Source organism: Harpegnathos saltator, unplaced genomic scaffold (assembly GCF_003227715.2).
Source record: "Harpegnathos saltator strain DR-91 unplaced genomic scaffold, Hsal_v8.6 scaffold625, whole genome shotgun sequence".
Classification (NCBI taxonomy): Eukaryota; Metazoa; Arthropoda; class Insecta; order Hymenoptera; family Formicidae; genus Harpegnathos; species Harpegnathos saltator.
Genome location: NW_020230455.1, coordinates 6,952 through 28,682, shown reverse-complemented (window position 1 = coordinate 28,682; position 21,731 = coordinate 6,952). Strand labels below are relative to the sequence as shown.

The 21,731-nt window shown below is 39.3% G+C and overlaps 2 protein-coding genes across 2 annotated transcripts; both read left to right on the top strand.

The window, feature by feature from the left end:
- Positions 1 to 12,912: 12,912 nt before the first annotated feature.
- Positions 12,913 to 14,671, top strand: LOC105181577 (fatty acid synthase-like). Its single transcript, XM_025304541.1, has 3 exons — positions 12,913 to 13,014; positions 13,123 to 13,951; positions 14,148 to 14,671. The coding sequence occupies exons 1-3, from the start codon at positions 12,913 to 12,915 to the stop codon at positions 14,669 to 14,671; spliced, it is 1,455 nt and encodes a 484-aa protein (XP_025160326.1).
- A 2,633-nt stretch (positions 14,672 to 17,304) lies between these two features.
- On the top strand, positions 17,305 to 21,082 carry LOC112589829 (uncharacterized). The gene is made up of 4 exons (XM_025304540.1): positions 17,305 to 17,470; positions 17,556 to 18,438; positions 18,505 to 19,198; positions 19,388 to 21,082. Exons 1-4 carry the CDS (start codon positions 17,305 to 17,307, stop codon positions 21,080 to 21,082), a joined length of 3,438 nt encoding a protein of 1,145 aa, XP_025160325.1.
- The last annotated feature ends 649 nt before the right edge of the window (positions 21,083 to 21,731 follow it).

Here is a 21,731-nt window from a genome sequence, read left to right as displayed (position 1 = left end):
ACACACACGCAGTATCCACAAGAAGTGAATGTTTGGGTAGGCATTTTGAATAATGTTCTCATAGGTCCACTCTTTATTGACGAAAATCTAACAGCGATAAAATATGAGAATATAAGAAACGAAATAGTTCCAGCGATACAAGCAATCATGGATGACAACTTCGAGCATACGTGGTTCCAACAAGATGGTGCCCCCTACATTACGGAAGGGACGTCCGTAATTATCTGGACACAGTGTTTCCTCATCGATGGATAGGTAGAAGAGGACCTATAGAATGGCCTCCTCGATCACCCGATTTATCACTTAACGATTACTTCCTGTGGGGCCGTTTAAAAGATAGAGTTTACAAAACGAAACCACAAAAGTTGGATGACTTACGAAATCGAATTTTTGATGAAGCTGCTCTAATCTCTGCTGATTACATTCAAAAAGCCGTTTCATCTTTTTACGATAGATTAGCTTATTGTCCAACTGTTGATGGCGGACATTTTGAACATATTACTTTAAAGCTTTTCAGTATTGCCTTTGTTGGCCGGACAACTCCCGACCTTGCCTTAGTTGGTCGGATCATCCTACGATCTTGCCTTAGTTGGCCGGATCATCCTACGATCTTGCCTTAGTTGGCTGGATCATCCTCCGATCTTGCCTTAGTTGACTGGATCATCCTCCGATCTTGCCTTAGTTGGCTAGATATCTTACTTTAAAAAACTCGATAGCTTCGGAACAGCTTATTCAAATTGGATTAAACCATAGTGCTTTGAAAAGGTCTGAAGAAGAGCTATAAGAATATGTAATAAAAAATTGGAAGTTCTATTTAAAAAATCCGAGGTGACTTTGTCCTGACCTTGATGACGCCACCTAAGGTCAAATTGTTAAGTTCAGTAAATAGATCTTTTCCAACGCTACAACTTTTATCTGAAACATTTTTTTATAAAGTGTATATTTTTCGAAATTTTCATGGGTCCCGTGGTTTTTTCTTCACTCTGTATGCAATATTTATACAACTTCTTTTGTTAATAACATTTTAATAAACAGTAAGCGACGGCTAAAATCTTTTTAGTGTTATTTAGGAAGGTGAGTTCTATAACATATCAATATGATAGCTATCGGAGGTGGGTCTCCTAAACCCCACTTTTATCAACAAAAGTCAAGGCGTTATTGTAACAATATATTCTTGAGACTAAATAAAGCAAAGTCTAGTACTACTTTTTCTTCTGACAAATAGTTAGCGAGATATCGTAAGTTTAATATTGAAAAAGTTATCAAGTTTTCCTCAAATATCTCAAAAAATATTAGGTAAATAAAAAATGTTTTAGACAAAAGTTGTAATTGGTATAAAAAACGATATAATAAAAAATAAGGGTTCCCATTTAAAAAACGCAAGTTGACCTCCAAATGACCTTGAAGATTATGGCCAAGGTCAAAGTTACGGTCACCATCAAGTCCGTTACTCGATTTCTACAACTTTTATTTCAAGCATTCTTTTCTATTTCGAAAACTGTGGGAGTTATTCAGGTGGTCTGTTTTAAATGCTCCACCTTGTATACAGGGTATCCTATTTTAATGTCCCACCCCAAATAACTCTTCAGTTTTAAAGTTTCAAGGAAAATGATCTGAATAAAAGTTATAGGGATTTAAGTGAACTATCTTATGATAACATTGACTTTAACCTTGATCTCTATTTCCAAGGTCATTTGAAGATCAACTTGCGTTTTTTAAATGGGAACCCTAACTTTTTATTACACTGTTTTTTCTAGTAGCTAATTTGAATAACTTTTTTTTAAAACATTTTTTTAGTTGCCTAATATTTTTTGAAATATTTAAGGAATAGGATTTGATGATTCTGAAATTTCCAAGTCAGTAAGTTAACAAAAGTCAGAGTGCTATTGTAACAATATATTCTTGAGACTAAATAAAACAAGAAAGTCTCGTACCACTTTTTCTTCCTGCAAATAGTTAGCGAGATATCGTAAGTTAAATATTGAAAAAGTTATCAAGTTTTCCTCAAATATCTCAAAAAATATTAGACAAATAAAAAATTATTTTAGACAAAAGTTGTTCAAATTAACTAGTAGAAATAAAACAGTGTAATAAAAAATAAGAATTCCCATTAAAAAATGTAAATTGGTATTCAAATGACCTTGAAAATGGAGATGAAGGTCAAAGTCAAGGTCATCATAATAGTAGCTCACTTAAATCCCTACAACTTTTATTCAGATCATTTTCTTTGAAACTTCAATATTGAAGAGTTATTAGGGTGGTCCGTTACTTTTGGGATACCCTGTATGGTTATACAGGGGATAAACAAAATAATGTGAACACCATGCTAAATATTACATATTTGTTTATATTGGGCCCCTACCAAGGTATGAACGGTGCGGCGCGTATATGTGGCGCACTTTACGTAGTAACCGTTTTAGTTTATATCAGGTGTAGTAAAAAGAAATCCATTATTTTTGCATAAAATTGAAGGCTTTAATTACCATAGTTAGAATGATCCGATTTAGGTCAAATATGCGCCGTTTTGTTCGATAACTTGTTGCCATTTTGAAGGTAATTTCATTATGCTTCTCTCATAGAAGCCCTCGTCCCTATTGGCAAAAAATTGAGAGAGTCGATTTTCACAAGCCTCTATTGAAGCGAATTTTTCACCAGCAAAATTGTTCGCCATGGACAGGAACAGATGGTAATCACTTGGTGCCAGGTCCGGACTATAAGGTGGATGCATAAGAACCTCCCAACCAAGCTCCCGGAGTTTCTGGCGAGTCACTATCGATGTGTGTGGCCTGGCGTTGTCCTGATGGAACACAATTCCTCTCCTATTGGCCAATGCTGGCCGCTTCTGGGCGATTGCTTCCTTCAGACGGTCCAATTGTTGACAGTACAGTTCCGAGTTAAGAGTTTTGCCGTAGGGGAGCAGCTCATAGTAGGTAATTCCCTGCCAATCCCACCAAACACACAGCAAAACCTTCCTGGCCGTCAATCCTGACTTGGCCACTGTTTCCGCCGGCTCACCGCGATTCGACCACGACCGTTTTCACTTGACGTTGTCGTAAGTAATCCACTTTTCATCACCAGTGACCAACCGCTTCAGAAATGGGTCGATTTTGTTGCGATTCAGCAGCGATTCGCAGATGGTCCATGAGGTTTTTTTGCGTTAACTCGTGTGGCACCCATACATCGAGCTTCTTTTTGTATCCAGCCTTATTCAAATGGTTCCAAACGGTTTTTTGTGCAATCTTTAGCTCTTGGGCAATCGAAACAGTGCTTACATGACGGTCGGACTCGACAATATCCATGATTTTATCGATATTTTCGACAATTGGCCTTCCAGTGCGTGGTGCATCTTTGACATCGAAATTACCGGAACGGAATCGACGAAACAAAAATTGCGCGCGATTGGCTGTTACAGTATCAGGACCATAAACACTATTCACATTTTCAGCCGCCTGGCTTGCGTTTTCGCTTTTATCGAAGAAAAACTGTAAAATATAGCGTATTTTCTCTTTGCTAGTGTCCATCTTTGACACGCGCTCAAACAAAACTGAGTCAACTAATCACAAAACTGTCACAAAAGTTTTTTTAGTACGAAATCTCATCTTTCTAACGCCATCTAGTGGAACTCGATCGGACTTATACAACGCGAGATACAGATAACTAAAGCCATCTATTGGAAAAATAATGGATTTCTTTTTACTACACCTAATATTTCAGTATACTACTCGCTTTGTTCTGCGACGGTGTTAACAATCAGACAGTGAAATGGGCGACCTGTCAGACTTCGAAAGAGAACAAATCGTGGGTGCTCGGTTAGCAGGAGCATCTGTGACGAAAACGACTAAACTGTTTAACGTTTCACGAGCGACAGTATCCACTGTGATGACAGCCTACACACAACATGGCAAAACATCTGCGAAAAGAAGGAATGGGCGCAAAACAACGTTAACAGACAAGGACCGCCGAATATTAAAAAGGATTGTGGTCAAGCAACATAAAACTACCGCAGCAAAGGTAACGGCAGAACTCAACAGTCACCTGAACAATCCTGTTTCGACAAAAACAGCGCGGCGGGAGCTTCACAAAAGTAACATTTATGGCAGGATTGCAATTTCAAAACCTCTTATAATGGATGCCAACGCAAAGTTGCGAAAGAAATGGTGCCACGATCATAAAACTTGGACGATTGATGACTGGAAGAATGTAGTATCGTCTGATGAATCCCCGTTTACTTTGTTCCCTACAAACGGCCAGGTTTATGTACGGAAACTCCCAAAAGAGCCTACGATCCGGACTGCTTACTACCCACAGTCAAGCACGGGGACGGCTCCGTGATGATTTAGGTGGATATATCATGGTATTCCGCTGGTCCGATTATTACTCTCAATGGCCGTATTACTGCGAATGAATATCTAAACATCCTCAATCATGAAATTCTTACTATGACCAGTATATTATTGCTAAACACTGCCATATTCCAAGGCGATAATGCGCCCATCACACGCTCAAAAAAGTTCAGTCTTGGTTCGAGGAACATCGAAATATTATTAAACATCTGCCCTGGCCAGCACAATCGCCAAATCTCAACATCATTGGGCCGCTATGGGGAGTTTTGGAGCAGAGAGTGAGGAGCAGATTTCCACCTCCATCATCATTGAGGCAATTGGCGGAGATGTTGGTGGAAGAATGGGACAACATTCCGTTGGATACTATCCGTACACTCCACGAATCTATTCCGCGACGAATTACAGCTGTGTTAAAAGCAAACGGTGGCCCTGCACATTATTATTAATTAACAAATATTGTATATTAGTCAGGTGTTCACATTATTTTGTTCACCCCCTGTATATATAGGGTCTGCCAAAAGTTCCGGAACGGCTAATTGTTTCAAAAAATAATGATTGTTTAAATCAATGTTTGAAATAAAAATTGCAGGACTTAAAAAAGCTATCAGATATTGATAATTGTTTGACGTTGGAATGATTTTGAGAAACGTTATCAAGGTCGACATAAAAATCTTAAATGGAACCTCCTATTTTTTGTTACATATTCCTACAGCTGACGTTGAGACGTTTCCAAAACATTGGTTACAAATCTTCTTTCCATAAGAACTTCTCCAGTTATGAGACTTGAAAGTTAAAATATCACTGGCATTAGCATTACCCAAGGTGTACCATGTAGAGGTTGCACGGTTGGATTTACACCTCTTTTGTATGTGCATGTGCGCGTACGTGTATGTGTGTGTGTCTGTGTGTGTGTGTTGTGTGTGTGTGTGTGAGTAACATTTCTTAAGCTATTGTTTTTTACTTTTCAATTAATAAAATGTTCAAAATGTCTTCTTTCTACTGTTTGGCAATGAGCTAAACTTTCATAGAAACTATTGATCACATGACTTATTTGTTCTAAAGTGATCAGAGATGCTTCCTGCATTATTCGATTCTTCAAGTCTTTCAAATTACATGGTTTCGTCGCATAAATTTACTTTTAATGTGTCCCCAAAAAAAGAAATCAAGAGGAGATAGATCAAGTGATTTAGCAGGCCACTCAATGGCACCTCTCCTACCTATCCATCGAATAGGAAAAGAACGGTTTACAAATTTTCAAACTCGTACCGCAAAATGAAGTCCTGCTCCATTTTGCTGGAACCAAACATTTTGCATGTTTGCGTCAAATAAATTTTCAATTACAGGAATAATATGATCTCGCAATAAATTTTCATATTTTTCAGCATTTAAATCACCATCTATGAAAAATGGGCCTATAATATCATGACTACAAATCCCTGTCCAAACATTCAATTTTTGTGGATATTGTGTGCGAAGATCACTCATTCAATGAGGATTTTCGTCACTCCAATATCTACAATTGTGGAGATTAATAGCACCATTTATTTGAAATGTGGCTTCATCAGAAAAAATAACAAAATTCAAAAATCATCACACCGATGCATCAGTTCTTCACAAAACTAAATTCTTCTATCAAAATCATCTCCCATAAGTTCTTGAGCGATAACAATTTTGTACGGATAATATTTATGCTTTTTTAAAATGTTAGAAACGCTGCCTTCATGGGCTTATGCTGTTTTTGATACGGACAAATGAGGATTTTCCTGAAATGATTGGAGAACATCCAGTCTTATTATTAGTTGCGGATTCTGGCCCTCTGCTACGAAATCGGTCCTTAACTGTTCCCGTTTCAAAAAAACGAGTCACTGTTCTGCAAACGGTGGAGTTAGAAATAGGATCGAGATCAGGATATGTAACATTGAATAGATCAGCTACTTCTTGATATGATCTAATGCTGTCATTAAATCCTCGATAAATCAGTAGTAATATTCTTTCTTTTTTGGTCAACATTTTTCAGAGAAAAATGTGATATTATAATCAGAAAAAGAAACAAAAGAGACAAAGAGTGAGATACGAGCTAGCGCAACTCATTTTTAGAATATGTGGACCGAGAAGCATCTCTGATCGCACCTCCGCGCGGTACACTTTGGATAATGCTAATGTCGGCGGTACTATAACTTTCAAGCGTCGTAACTCGGAAATAACTTAATAAAAAATGACTTCATTATAGTATTTTGGAAAGCTCTCAAGATAAGCTACAAGAATTTCTAATGAAAAGTAGGAAGTTCCATTTAAAAAAGCAAAGTTGACCTTCATATGACCTTAGCAACGCCACTTATGATCAAACTGATATGACTACTAAATAGATCTTTTTAAGCTCTACAACTTTTGTATCAAACATTTTTTCATATTTTTCAAAATATTTTAGCATTCCCGGACTTTTTGAGAACTCTGTATACGAGGGTAGATCAATAAGTACCCGTATTAGGAATGAAAACGCAAGTTTTTCATAAAACTTTTTTATTTTTCAACGTAATCTCCTTTTAGGACGATACATTTTTTCCAATGTCCCTGCCATTTCTTTAACTCTTCCAAAAAATATAATTTGTCAAACTCTTTAAAATAGGCTTCTGTCTCGATGATGATCTCCTTGTTTGAGCTGAATTTTTTTCCCGCGAGCTACGTTTCACGTGTGATAAATCCAGGTTTCATCAACGATGATGACTCGACGCAAAAACTCCTGCGGATTTAGCTTAAAGAAGTTCAAATATTATTTCGAAATTGATAGCCATATTCGCTTGTTGTCTACCGTGAGCCGCACCCATAATCGCGGCACCCATCGGGCCGACAACTTTCTCATTCTTAACTTATCATGTAAAATATTGATTGCCGTCCCATGCGATACGCCTCTGCTTACAGCCTCTGCTACTTTGCACACTTTCGCTCGGCGATCAGCGAGAATCATCGTCGTGAACCTTTTCAACGATTTCCTCAGTAATCACGTCTGCCGGGCGGCCTGGGCGCTCCTCATCAAAAACAGAAGTACGGCCACGTTTGAATTCGTTGAACCAATATCTCACGGTTGTCATAGATGGTGCAGGGTCCCCATAGACAGTATCCAACTTCGCTTTTATTTCTTCGCACATTTTTCCATCCAAAAATAAAAAGCGAATTACAAATCGATATTGCTCTTTTTCCATTGTGTCGAAAACCACCAAACACGTTTAATATAAATGGCTGTCAAATCAAAACTAATCTATGAATCAGTCTGAAATTTTTGTATTGTGCGTTTGAAGGATGGTAGTATACGATGGTAATGCCAACTTTCCTCAGCAACTTGTCTCCAAACACGGGTACTTATTGATCTACCCTCGTATATATGTATATATGTACACTCAAACGCAAAAAACCCGGTACACTAAAAATTTGGGAAAAAATTACAAAATTTCAAATGATCATAACTTGGTAAATAATGAAGATACAAATATGCGCAGAAATGCAAAATGAAGCTCGAAACGTCCTCTTTAAGAATATCTGAATGGCAATTATGCTCGGCCATTTTTTTCAAAATGGCGGATGATAAAGTGAGAGGATGCAAAATTGATAATCAAAGGTCCGTGTTTACGATGGTGCATGGTGTGCATCAGGTATCGCAGCGTAATGGGACCAAATGCACATGAAAGTATAGAGTGTTATCTTTAAAATGCTACTTTACCGAGCTTGATGTGATCATTTTTCACTGAGTTGTTCCAAATTTTGCTAAAAATGCGGTTTTCTTGTTAAATTTGCATAATTCAGTGAATAAGTATCGCATCAAACTCTATAACGAAGTATTTTAAAGAAAACATTCTATACTTTTAGGTACTTTTTGTCCCATTGAGCTGCGACACTTACTTTGTTCCATGCGCCATCGCACGCTCGAACTTTTTTTTAGCAACTTTTCATGTTCTCCTTTTTATCACATTTTGAAAAAATATCGTTGTGCACAATTTCGATAGATCTTTCGAAAAGTACGGTTCCAAAGCTTTCAAATCGTTTTTGAAATTTGCTGCTAGGATATTTAGGTGTCGAGATATTCAATTTCGAATTTGCAACAAATGTCGATTCAGCGAGGCTTAAGGGGCTAAGAGGCTGTGCGGTTCGTTTGGCTCTTTCATAATTTCAATAGCTGTGTTCATGTTTCTCTATATAATAATTTACATAACCTGCACAATATATTCAATGATTTGCATTTATTATTTTGAAAGCCAGGGAAATGAAAGTAAAATTTAATTTAGGTTCTTCATTTTGCGTAATCGATATTACGTAATAAAGATGAATTGCGTTTTAAGATACTGCTGTCATTAGCTCAAATTATGGTTGTAAGTCTTCCCAATATAAACCGCATGGAGTTTTACTGGTAGGAAAAGTTCCATTGTATGTAGTGTGTGTGTGTGTGTGTGTGTGTTTGTATACCACAAGGATAAGGACCCCGTGGTTCGTCAGCTCCACAGTATTTCAAGGTTTCACACCCTCCTTGTGGTGTGTGTGTGTGTGTGTGTGTGTGTGTGTGTGTGTGTGTGTGTGTGTGTGTATGGTGTTACAGCAGAGATAAGAACCACGCAGTTCGTCACTCCTGCAGTAATTAATGTCTCCAAACCCTCTCTGCTGTGTGTGTGGTGTGTGTGTACTAATAGTGAGTATGACTGCCTCGTGCGCGTATTACCTCATTCATACGATCAGGCATACTCCTTATTAGTCTTTTAATTTCATCTTGCGTAATTGTATTCCATTCGTTTTCGAGAATTATTCGCAGTTCTCGCAGTGACTGAGGAGCAGGTACGTGATTTCGTACTTTCCTGCTGAGGTTGTCCCATAAGTGTTCGATTGGATTTAAATCTGGACTATTTGCTGGCCAATCGAGTCGATTTATGCCAACTTCATCGAAGAAATCAAGCACTCTTCTCGCAGTGTGTGGTCGAGCATTGTCTTGCATAAACAAGAAGTTCTCTCCAATGAAGGGTGCGTACGGAACAACATACGGAATGAGTATGTCTTCCACGTATACATCTGCGTTCATATTCTTGTCAAAAAAGTGCAGATCTGTATGAGCATTAGCTGAAATTCCTGCCCAAATCATTACAGAGCCTCCATTGTAGCTATGCCTCTCACTTACCGTACAGTCTGCAAATCGTTCTCCACCGCGACGATAAACTCGTTCTCGTCCATCTGGAGAATAGACACAAAAACGAGATTCATCGCTAAACAGTACTTTGCTCCAGTCTGCGTAAGTCCAGTCTCTATGCTCAACTGCAAAATCGAGCTACGCGATGGTGACATTTAAGCAAAGGTACAGCTGCTGGCCTGCGCGAAAGCAGATTTTGTTCCTTTAATCTTCTCCGAACGGTGTTAACGGATACATTAATGTTGCGGACATTCCTCAAATTGTTTCTAATTTGAACAGATGTTCGATGTCTATCTCTTAACGAATTTGAAACAATAAATCGGTCATCATTGTGATTGGTACATCGAGGATGTCCCGAACCAGGCCTTCTATGGAAAGAATTGGTTTGTAAGTACCTGGCATAAGCACGTTGCACAGTTGACACTGACAAATCAAGTGCCTGAGCAACGTATCTTCGACTTCTGCCATCTTCAATTAAAGCAATAACTTGAGCAGCCTTTTCAGGATTTATCGTCGCCATAATCGACGCAATAATTTCGATGCGAAACAATCAATTATGGTTTAAATTGATGAAGTTGCACGAAGCAATGCGCCTCGAAAGGAAAAGATCACGGAGAAAGAAAAGTCGCACGAGGCAGCGGTTATCGGAGTGAACACGTTCGGAAAAGGAAAATTGTTTGTCTTTGTTTATTGTCTTGGCACATACATTTAAGAAAAATCCAGTCAAGCCAGGCGTTAAAGCCCGGCGCACCGACAGAATCTCAGTCAAGCCAGAACGTAAGTCCGGCGTACTGACAAACTCGCGAAGTCCAGCGTACAAAGAGATAGTGCCACTATCGGCGGTGGACCGTACGAAGGCCAAAAGCTGTACGAAGGCAATCTCTGATCTTCTCCGCGGGCACTCTTATATGCCCTGGGCAGCTCGAACTCGCGTGCGAGCCGAGGGGCTCGCGCGCGCGACAACCCAGATCGCCTCGTCGCGGCGGCTCCGTAGACTAGGAGCGCCAGGGAATTTCGACGTTCAGGTGGCGTCCAGCGACTCGGCATCCCGCGCGCCGGACTCGCGAACTCAGGCGCGATCCTGAACAGCATATTCAAGCTGTGTACCATAATGGCCAATCGTACGGAGAAGGTAGAGAGCTAGGAACAGCTTCGCGAACTAAAGTATATACCACAGTGATCATGTGTAACTGAAGGGTAAAGAATGATAACTTTTGGTAAAAATTAAATTTCCAATTCGCAAAACTGTGTAAATTATTGTATAGAGAATAATGAACGCGACTATTGAAATTATGAAAGAGCCAAACGAACCGCAGAGCCTCTTAGCCCCTTAAGCCTCGCTGAATCGACATTTGTTGCAAATTCGAAATTGAATATCTCGACACCTAAATATCCTAGCAGCAAATTTCAAAAACGATTTGAAAGCTTTGAAACCGTACTTTTCGAAAGATCTATCGAAATTGTGCACAACGATATTTTTTCAAAATGGCGGGTGATAAAAAGGAGAACATGAAAAGTTGCTAAAAAAAGGTTCGAGCGTGCGATGGCGCATGGAGTAAAGTAAGTGTCGCAGCTCAATGGGACGAAAAGTACCTAAAAGTATAGAATGTTTTCTTTAAAATACTTCGTTATAGAGCTTGATGCGATACTTATTCACTGAATTATGCAAATTTAACAAGAAAACCGCATTTTTAGCAAAATTTGGAACAACTCAGTGAAAAATGATCACATCGAGCTCGGTAAAGTAGCATTTTAAAGATAACACTCTATACTTTCATGCATTTGGTCCCATTACGCTGCGATACCTGATGCACACCATGCACCATCGCAAACAAGGACCTTTGATTATCAATTTTGCATCCTCTCACTTTATCATCCGCCATTTTGAAAAAAATGGCCGAGCATAATTGCCATTCAGATATTCTTAAAGAGGACGTTTCAAGCTTCATTTTGCATTTCTGCGCATATTTGTATCTCCATTATTTACCAAGTTAGGATCATTTGAAATTTTGTAATTTTTTCCCAAATTTTTAGTGTACTGGGTTTTTTGCGTTTGAGTGTATATATACATTTATGTATAGTGTTTATAGGTGAAGATACTATAAACACTATCAAGAAACACTATCAAGAGAAAATAAATGAGCCAGCGAATGCGTCATAACAGCTTTAATGCCCTCCAGCACACGGGCACATGGTCAATCTTTGGCCCTCGCATCTCGGAATCGCATTTCTTAGTCTAGTGCCTATGTAGTCTTTTGATCAGGAAACCATAAAAAATTACATACTAAATTTTTAGCGGAATTGACTGGGATCTATTTAATTTGTCCTTTTTTATTTTAATAATATTACAAAATTATAAATTAAACTTAATTTCTGTTAGATTCAAGGTGATATGAATACTATATGCCGGGTCGAAGGACGGATATATCCCAAAGTCAAGCGTGAAAATATCATCCATACAATTTATACGACACTGAATTTTAGAGATATTATGATAACATCTGGTAAATTGACGTTGGAATCCTTTCAAAAGATTAGACGAGATATCGATTCCCTCTTAGGCCTCGAAGTCGTTGGTTATGATGGGTCTGGACAAAGAATAATGGCGATATGCTCCAACAGGTGGAAAATATAATTCAAAATATCGTTATTCAAAGATATATCGAAGAATTTTATAACGATACTTTTGGTGGTTTTTAAATTTGTCATTAATGCAGATACATAATGCAATTGCGACTTTTTCATCCATGACCGAAAAACAATGTCAACTTAAAAGAAATTTTACTAAGTTACCATTACTTTTTTAGAGGAATATCAAATGTTTTAATAAACGACCCAGTGCCCTGGGTTATATCCGACGAATGGACATTCGAGGACGTTGCCACAGTTCCATATGTTTATGCCATATGCTGCTACGCTCTCTATGAAAAAGGAAAGATGAAGAAAGGAGACAAAATTCTCATTCATTCGGGCACCAGCAGCGTCGGCCAAGCTGCGATTCATCTCGCACTTTACGCGGGATGCGAAGTATTTACGACAGTCGGGACTTTGGAAAAACGATAATTTATTAGAGAAACTTTCTCTTCGATTCTGGACGATCATATCGGCAATTCTCGCGACACAAGTTTCGAACAAATGATCTTTCAGCAAACACACGGTCAGGGGGTGGATATTGTGTTAAATTTCTTAGCTGAGGAAAAACTTCAGGCATCTTTTCGCTGCTTGGCGAAAAGTGGCCGATTCTTAGAAATAGGAAAACATGACTTGATTGCTGATAATATCCTAGATAGAATAGTTTTTACGAAAGGCATCAGTTTTCACGCGGTTATGTTAGACAATATAATAAATTCCGTCACAGAAAATATCATATATAATAAAATTATATATGATTATATCTCATAAGGTATGAAAAACGGCTCAATAAAATCGCTCCCGAGGAAAATTTTTGAAAAGACCAAAGTAGGAGTTGCCTTCAAGTATATGGCAGCTGGTAAACATATAGGGAAGGTAATTTCTTGCACAAACTAAAATTTCATGTTTTTATTATTGTCGCCACACATGCAACAATAAATATACGATCGTAAGAAATTTTGCTAATACTATTCTTATTTTCAGATCCTGATAAAGATACACGACGAAAACAAACCATTAGATCTTCCTATTCTCGCTTATCCACGATATTTCTGCAAGTATCACATGTCTTATATCATTTTGGGCGGCTTAGGTGGCTTCGGTTTAGAATTAGCCGATTGGCTGATTCTTCGCGGAGCAAAGAATCTTCTTCTGACTTCACGGACCGGATTGCGAAACGGTTACCAGCGCTCAAGAATAGAACTATGGAAATCTCACGGGGCAAATGTGCAAATTATCGCGGGTGCTGATGCGTCTGATCACAAGGATTGCGCATTCATCTTAAATTCTGCCGCTGAAATGGGACCGGTGGACGCTATATTTAACCTTGCTGTGGTGTTGAAAGATTCTCTCTTTAAGAATCAAACCGCTGAATCCTTTGAAGTATCATTCAAGCCGAAAGCAATGGCGACGAAGACGATGGACGAACTGTCCAGAAAGATGTGCCCTAATCTGCAGCACTTTGTCGTCTTCTCGTCCTTCTCGTGCGGTCGAGGAGCTGCCGGAATAACCAATTATGGGATGGCCAATTCTATCATGGAGAGGATATGTGAAAGGAGAGTACAAGACGGATTACCTGGAATGGCTATTCAATGGGGTTCGGTGGACGAAGTGGGCATCATGTCCGATATGCAGACGGATAAGGAACAAAACTTCACTGGTATTTTGAAACAAAAAATACAGTCATGCTTGCAGTCGCTAGATACTTTCATGGTTCTAAATCGGACGATCGTGAGCAGTATAGTTATAGCTGAGAAATATGCGGAACTGGATGGAATGATGAATATTTTGGACACCGTAACTAGTATCATGGGTAATCTTTTCTTCATAAGTATGATAAATCTATACGTTTTGAGATTTTTGCGATGAAACACTAGGTATAATTGAAAATTATAGTCATGATAAGAATATTGTACGTATTTTTTTTTCGTACCTTCTGTTATAAATGAAAAAATGTGACCGTAGCTAGAAATCAAAAGCCTTATCTCTTTCCATCTTTGACCTTCTAGGAGTGAAAGACATGAAAATGGTCGGACTTCGCACTCCATTATCAGAAATAGGTATGGATTCGATGATGGCGGTGGAGATCCAACAAACGTTAGAACGAAAATTCGATATTAACTTTACGACGCAAGATATTCAAAATCTCACTTTCGAGAAACTCCGCAATATAGTCGACAAAGACAAATGTTCCGAGCAGACCAAGATACTTGATTTGGCATGTGTCAAATTTATGATTCATTTAGTGAGCAATTTAGACATCGTTTCAGATATTTGCTTGGAGATGACAACGAGAAATGAGGCAGGCAAAAAGCAAATATTTCTTCTACCAGGAATCGAAGGTTGCGGGAGCGTATTTAATTCGTTAGCTTCCAAAATTAAAGTTCTCGTAACATGCTTGCAGCACGGAGCAAACAACATCCCCATGTGCGAATCTGTGCTGCAGTCGGCTGCCACTCTGTTATCTGTACGTATTGATATAATAGGGAAGTTATCTGTTCCATATTTCAGTGACCGTATTCCACTCGATTAGAATCGCATTATATCGATCAAGAAATAAAATAGGAAAAGAAAAAAACTTTTAAAGAATATTATGTTTCTTGTAAAGAATATTTTATATTTCTTGAAAAAGTATTTTATGTTTCTTGTAGTATTGGGTGAGTGCAAAAGTTCGTGCGGAGTTTGTGAGTAAAAGTCACACAGTGATTAGGCAAACAAAAATCTTTATTCAATCAATGATATATTCTCCATCGTTTTCTATAATCTTTTCCCAACGTTCTGGCAGCATACGGATGCCTCGATCATAAAAACTGCGCGGTTTAGATTCGAAGAACGAAGAGACGCCGTTTTTTAAGGCCTCCAAAGAGTCAAAGTTTTTTCCATTTAAATAATTTTGCAATGACCGGAACAAGTGATAGTCAGATGGTGCGATATCAGGAGAATACGGTGGATGCGTTAAGACATCCCATTTCAGGCTCTTCAGTTTGCGCAGCGTCTTTTTCGAAACGTGTGGTCTGGCGTTGTCGTGATGAAAGACGACTCCCTTGCGATTTGACAAAATCGGACGTTTCTCTTTTATTTGTCGATTCAGATTGGTTAATTGGGGACAGTACTTGTCCGAATCAATCGTTTCGCCAGCGGGGAGAAGCTCGAAATAGATTATGCCCTTGCAATCCCACCAAACAGAGAGCATCACCTTCATCGGGTGCAAACTGGCCTTTGGCATTGCGTCACCATGCTCACCTGATTGTTTCCATGTCCGTTTGCGCTGAACATTGTTGTAGAGGACCCATTTCTCATCGCCCGTCACTAGTCGATCCAAAAACGATTCGTTATTGAGCCGCCCGAGAGTAGAATAGCTAGGCCGGTTCTAACCCAGAAGCGCTGAGGGGGACGCGGGGGAAGCAGGGAACTCAGGGCGCGGGGTATGACGTTGCGCGGGGAAGGGGAACTCATGGTGGGACGTCACGCATACGTCACGAGAAAAAAAATGTGGTGGGACGTCACGCAAGATGGTGACCGTGATGTCATGCATACGTCACGAGAAAAAATGTCATATAATGTGTTTTAAATGTCCCCTCGTAATTATCAAACTGAAATAATATACAGAGAACTGAAATTATATACAGTGTTTATATAAAATAACTAGTATGTTTTGACCGAAATAGTTATAGTACATATCGAACATCTCTCCAACGTCTCTCGAACGTCTATTGAACGTCTCACGAACGTCTCACGAACGTCTATCGAACGTCTATCAAACATCTATAGGTATTTTTATCAATATAATTAACATAATTAACATAAAAAACCCTAAGAAAGGGGATAAGGGGAAGTTGGAAGAAAGGATCTGGTCTAAAGTAAAAAAGATGTATCATAATATATAACAAAGTAATTTATTTATACTTTTATTACAATTTGTAAACGCTGCAATATAATGGTGCTGTGTATTATAATATCACATTTTGACCAAAATATTTTTGTCAGCCGTCGACCTCCCAGACTGCTGATACCAAATCGTAGGTCTACAAGTACTATTGTGGTATCAGATAAAGAAATGTATGCATATCTTATCATAGGATGCCTGCGAAGCATTTAGTGCTGCATCATGTAAAGATATGACTATTTTGGCTAGGTTTTTCCGGGAGTTATAATAACGAGAAGAGTGGCAAAAGTGAAGCATATAGATTTAATTTTGTGTGTATTTACCAGTCAGAGCTCTTTCAGTATGGATCGTGAAAACATAGAGCATGAAGAAGTAGAAGACGAAGAAATAGAAAACGAAGAAATAGAAGACGAAGAAGTAGAAGACGAAGAAATAGAAAACGAAGAAATAAAAGACAAAGAAGATATAAATCATATACTCACGGATGATAGTAATTATGATTAGTGACAATAGTAATCAATTAGTGAATGAAAAAGTGAAGAAATTGGAAGTTTCAGAAATTAATACTTTGAATGACCAAACAAAAGTGTGTTGCATTTATTTTTCATATAATTCTGGAGACAATTTACGGTTCTGCACATCATGTTTTGTTGATGGTGTTCGTGATACAGTTACAGAAATATTTGTAGTGCGCAAACACATCACCGAAAGACACGATGTGATTGATGGTGTATTTTGTTCAAACTGTAGAAACCCCGTCTACCAAATAACACCATGTAATCTGTGTCCAATATGTATGCACTAATATGACATATTTAAAACAGAATTCTTATATACAGTACAAAAACTTCATCCAATACACTATACAAGATAAAAAGAAGCAGGAAGAATGTAATAACGATATGTGTGTGTGCGTGTGTGTGCGCATGTGGAAGACAGAAGAGCTATAAAAAAGTTCAAATCAGAACATTCTATAATTTAGTCGAAGACAAACAGAGTGGACGCTAGACTGCTGATACCAATCATAGGTCTATAAGTCTATTATTGTATCAGATAAAGAAAGGCATGCACTTAGGCAAAGTCCACAACGAGTTGATATGAATTTAAGACTCAGGAATGTGTTTAATAGTTCGTCGAGGAAGTTTCCCGAATTTTGATAATGGCATGTATTTGTGAAAGAGTTAAGGGCTATAAAATGTTCAAAGCAGAATATTCTATAGTTTAGTCTAAGACGAGCAGAGCGCGCAGTTACAGTGTGTTTACAACGTTTTGCTAGAAAAATGGCAGAATCATCATTATCATCATTATCAACCGTAGAACGTGAACTGCAGAACCAGGCCGCTCAATTAGGCTCGCTAGACGAATACCTCGCATGGGAACAAAAGTGCGGCGAGTGTCTCGAGTCGTTGGAACAGCATAGCCGAGCCAAACAACCAGTGACTATCGGTTGGTTCAGCGCACTCGATGGTTGCTCGTATAGCGCAACTCGAGGGTTTAAAAAATACTTTGCGCAGACGTTTTGTATACGCAGGAGCCGGACATTCGACACTTGTTTGGCGAGAAATCGATACAGCGTTCAATAGTCGCATATCAACCGGGGCGATTGTAAATACAGACTATATCGACCCTCTTCGATTTCTCCAGGATGTGAAGAATATCGTGCTCGAGCATGTGCGAAGCGTTATGAAGAGACATGGTAGCATAAAAGTGAATACTGTGTTCAACGGTGAATTTGTGGCAGGTGATAAACGCGCGAACAAGAGCATTAATACGAGGAACGTTGAACTTTTTTTCACATCCGATCTAGACAATTGGTTCGCGATGCGTGTTATCGAACCCACCTTAGCGTCCATGGAAGAATTTCAGGAACGAGATAGCGGGTGGGCACTCTCGCGCATACTTAATCTGACCGTTAATGTTAACAAGTACAATCCATTACATTCGGGATGTCATATCGAGTTACCGCGCGAAATAAAAATGAAGCGGGCTATAATCAACGTGCAATCTATGGACAATGCATGTTTCGCATGGGCAGTGGTTGCAGCGTTATGTCCAGCCGACAAACACGCAGATCGTCAATCTTCGTACCCACACTATACATCGGTTTTGAATATGCAGGACATTGAATTTCCAATGCGCATAAATCAAATTAAAAAGTTTGAACGGTTGAACGATATCTCGGTCAACATTTATAGTGTGGAGAAGAGATATGACAACGCGACAAAGAAAGAAGGAAACGTGGTCGCACCTATACGTCTTACGGAACAGAAAATGGAGAAGCATGTCAACCTGCTGCATATCCCAGATCCGCGAGATGATGATAACGCTGGGCACTTCGCGTGGATCAAGAATTTGTCCCGACTCGTCAGCTCACAACTGAGCAAAAAGAAACACAAAAAACATATTTGCGACCGGTAAGTATACACAAAGAACGCAATGTATAATGTGACATATACTAATAACAAATAATGTTTTTCCAGATGTCTACATTACTTCAGCTCGAGCGAGAAGCTGGAGAACCATACCGTCGGCTGTCAAAAAATGAATAACTGTGCCATCATCTTGCCAAACGATGACAACAAATGGCTCAGCTTCACCAACTACTGCAGGAAGGAGCGGATCCCGTTTATAGTTTACGCCGACTTGGAATGCATCCTGGAGAAGACACCGAGGGAAGAACAAACGAGTTCGTATGCGTATCAACATCATAGCGTATTTAGTATAGCATATTACGTTCGATGTTCCTACGACGAGTCATTATCCGCGTATCGATGTCGTCGCGATCGGGATTGCATTTCATGGTTTGTCAAAGAACTTGAAGAACTGGCACATCGTGTAAAGGATATTTTGTCCGCAAATGTCCCCATGGAAACTTTGTCGAAAGAACAGTGGGAGACATTTCAAAACGCTATGCTGTGCCATGTGTGCGAGAAATCATTCGCAAAGGATGATACACGCGTGCCCGATCATTGCCACCTGACTGGACGGTACAGAGGTCCCGCGCATTCCAATTGCAATCTAAATTATCAAGACAGTTATTGCATTCCCGTGGTCTTTCACAACTTATCCGATTATGATTCACACTTTATCATCAAAGATATAGCAACCATGTTCGAAGGTTCAATCACTGTACTACCGATAACCAAAGAGAAATATATTTCATTTACAAAGACTGTAGGAAACATGATGGATAGTAAGAATAAATGGAAAAATTGTATACAATTGCGGTTCATCGATTCGTACAAATTTCTCAGTAGTAGTCTCGATAAATTGGCGTCTTTTCTCGACAACGACAAATTAAAAATTGTTCGGTCCGAATTTTCAAATTTGTCCGACAAGGATTTTGATTTTTTGACGCGAAAGGGGGTCTTTCCGTACGAATTCCTTGATTGCGCGGACAAGCTGCAGGATCGGTGTTTACCGCCGCGCGAGTCATTTTACAGTTCGTTGACGGGTGACACGGTATCTGAGAGCGATTACGCGCACGCCACGAACATCTGGCAACGGTTCGCCATTCAAACCTTAGGTGAATATAGCGACTTGTATCTGAAGATTGATGTCTTGTTGCTGGCCGATATTTTTGAAAATTTCCGCAATAGTTGTATCAAAAGTTATGGGTTAGATCCCGCGTATTATTACACTTTGCCTGGTTTTACGTGGGATGCTATGTTGAAGCATACGGGCGTTAATTTCGAACTGCTCACTGATATCGATATGGTCATGTTCATCGAGCGCGGTATTCGCGGTGGCCTCAGTCAATGTTCCGGTAGATATGCAAAAGCCAATAACAAGTACATGCAGTCTTACGATCCATTGCAACCATCATCATACTTGATGTACTTCGATGTAAATAACTTGTATGGTTGGGCAATGTGTCAACAGTTGCCATACGCCGAATTTCGATGGGTCGATGATGTATCGAATTTCGACGTATCATCAATCGCACTAGATTCACCTATAGGTTACATTCTGGAGGTTGACTTAGAGTATCCGCAACATCTGCACGACGCGCACACTGACCTACCGTTCTATCCGACACGGGGCAAACCGCCAAACAAAAAGCAGGACAAGCTTCTTGCAACCTTATGCGATAAGCAGCGTTATGTGATTCATTATCGCAACCTGCAGCAGTGCACGCGTCACGGTTTTCGTATTGGAAAGATACACCGCATACTCAAATTTGCTCAGTCTCCATGGCTCCGCGATTATATCGAACTTAATACGCAGTTTAGAACACGCGCGACAAACGATTTCGAGAAAAATTTGTACAAATTGATGAACAACGCGGTGTTCGGTAAAACTATGGAAAACGTTCGCAATCACGTAGACGTAAAACTATTGACAAAATGGGATGGACGATACGGTGCTGAGGCAATGATTGCGAGACCAAATTTTCATAGCAAAAGTGTCTTTTCGGAAAATTTAATCGCCGTTGAGCTACGTAAACTTGAGGTGAAATTCAACAAGCCGATCTATGTGGGTATGTGTATCCTTGACATATCCAAGATCTACTTGTACGAATTTCATCACGAGTACATGTCTCCTCTGTATCAGAACAGATGTAAAGTAATGTACACCGATACTGACAGTTTAATCTACCATATCCAATGCGATGATATTTTCGAGCACATGAAACGTGATATTTCTAAGTTTGATACGAGTGATTATCCCGCTGATAATGCGTACGGTATACCGCTTGTCAACAAAAAGGTACCAGGTCTGATGAAAGATGAAAATAACGGAGCGATTATGACGGAATTCGTCGGGCTCAGAGCAAAGATGTACATGCTAAAGGTAGACAGCAAAAATGATACGAAGAAGGCGAAAGGTGTGAAGACCAATGTCGTAGCGCGAACTATAACGTTTGATGATTATATGCAGTGTCTGAGAGATGAGGTCGAAAAGCAACGTCGTCAGTCATGCATACGATCCAAAATGCACAAAGTCTACACCGTGTCCGAACTGAAAACTGCTCTGAGTCCGTATGATGACAAGCGGTATATCGTACCGAACTCAACAGACACTTTACCATGGGGACATTACAGGATACAATTGTAAACTAAAAAGCGATCATTGTGCATACATGTATATTGTAAAATGAAAAGTGATCATTGTACATATATTTGTTTGTAAGAAATATTGTTAACTATAATAAAAGATGGTTTATTACAAGCTGTTTATAATAGGATATTGTAATAAAAAAATGTTTATAATAAAGAATTGGTTAAAATACATTTTCTTTGTGTATCCAAGAGTTGTGCGAATTATCAAATCCCAACCATTTCACTAAAACCTTGTCGCCGCTTTTTCGCAACACCTTTTCCACGAGATAAACGTCAGGATTAGCAGCGTGATGCAGTTCGTATTCGTAAAATCCTCCGGCAATAGACTTTCCGCGAGAATCCTCGAGCAGATAGGTCGCTGGATTAGTTGTCTGCACTTTGACGATTTTAAACACTTCGGTTGTCCAATTCGGTGTATAGCCTTTTTCAAAGATGGTTTTGAATTTGCTCACGCGTACCAGATCACCCACACTTTGAATCTCGCAGGCGCAGCGATCTTTACGTTGTTGTAGACTGTGTGTAGAAGCTTATCAGCGATTTCGGGTGTCACATCGATAGGACGCATGCCGATAGTTCGATGTTTCCGTGTGTTGTACTCCATGATAAGGTGTGGTAACGAGTCGATCCATTTGTATGTTCCATTC

Bases quoted from the DNA above. Each gene is read 5' to 3' on its own strand.
- LOC105181577 (XM_025304541.1), top strand. From the start codon at position 12,913: ATGAAAAACGGCTCAATAAAATCGCTCCCGAGGAAAATTTTTGAAAAG. The intron at 13,015-13,122 runs GTAATTTCTTGC...TCTTATTTTCAG, and splicing joins CTGGTAAACATATAGGGAAG to ATCCTGATAAAGATACACGA. The intron at 13,952-14,147 runs GTAATCTTTTCT...TTGACCTTCTAG, and splicing joins CACCGTAACTAGTATCATGG to GAGTGAAAGACATGAAAATG.
- LOC112589829 (XM_025304540.1), top strand. From the start codon at position 17,305: ATGGCAGAATCATCATTATCATCATTATCAACCGTAGAACGTGAACTG. The intron at 17,471-17,555 runs GTTGGTTCAGCG...TTGTATACGCAG, and splicing joins CAAACAACCAGTGACTATCG to GAGCCGGACATTCGACACTT. The intron at 18,439-18,504 runs GTAAGTATACAC...ATGTTTTTCCAG, and splicing joins AAAAAACATATTTGCGACCG to ATGTCTACATTACTTCAGCT.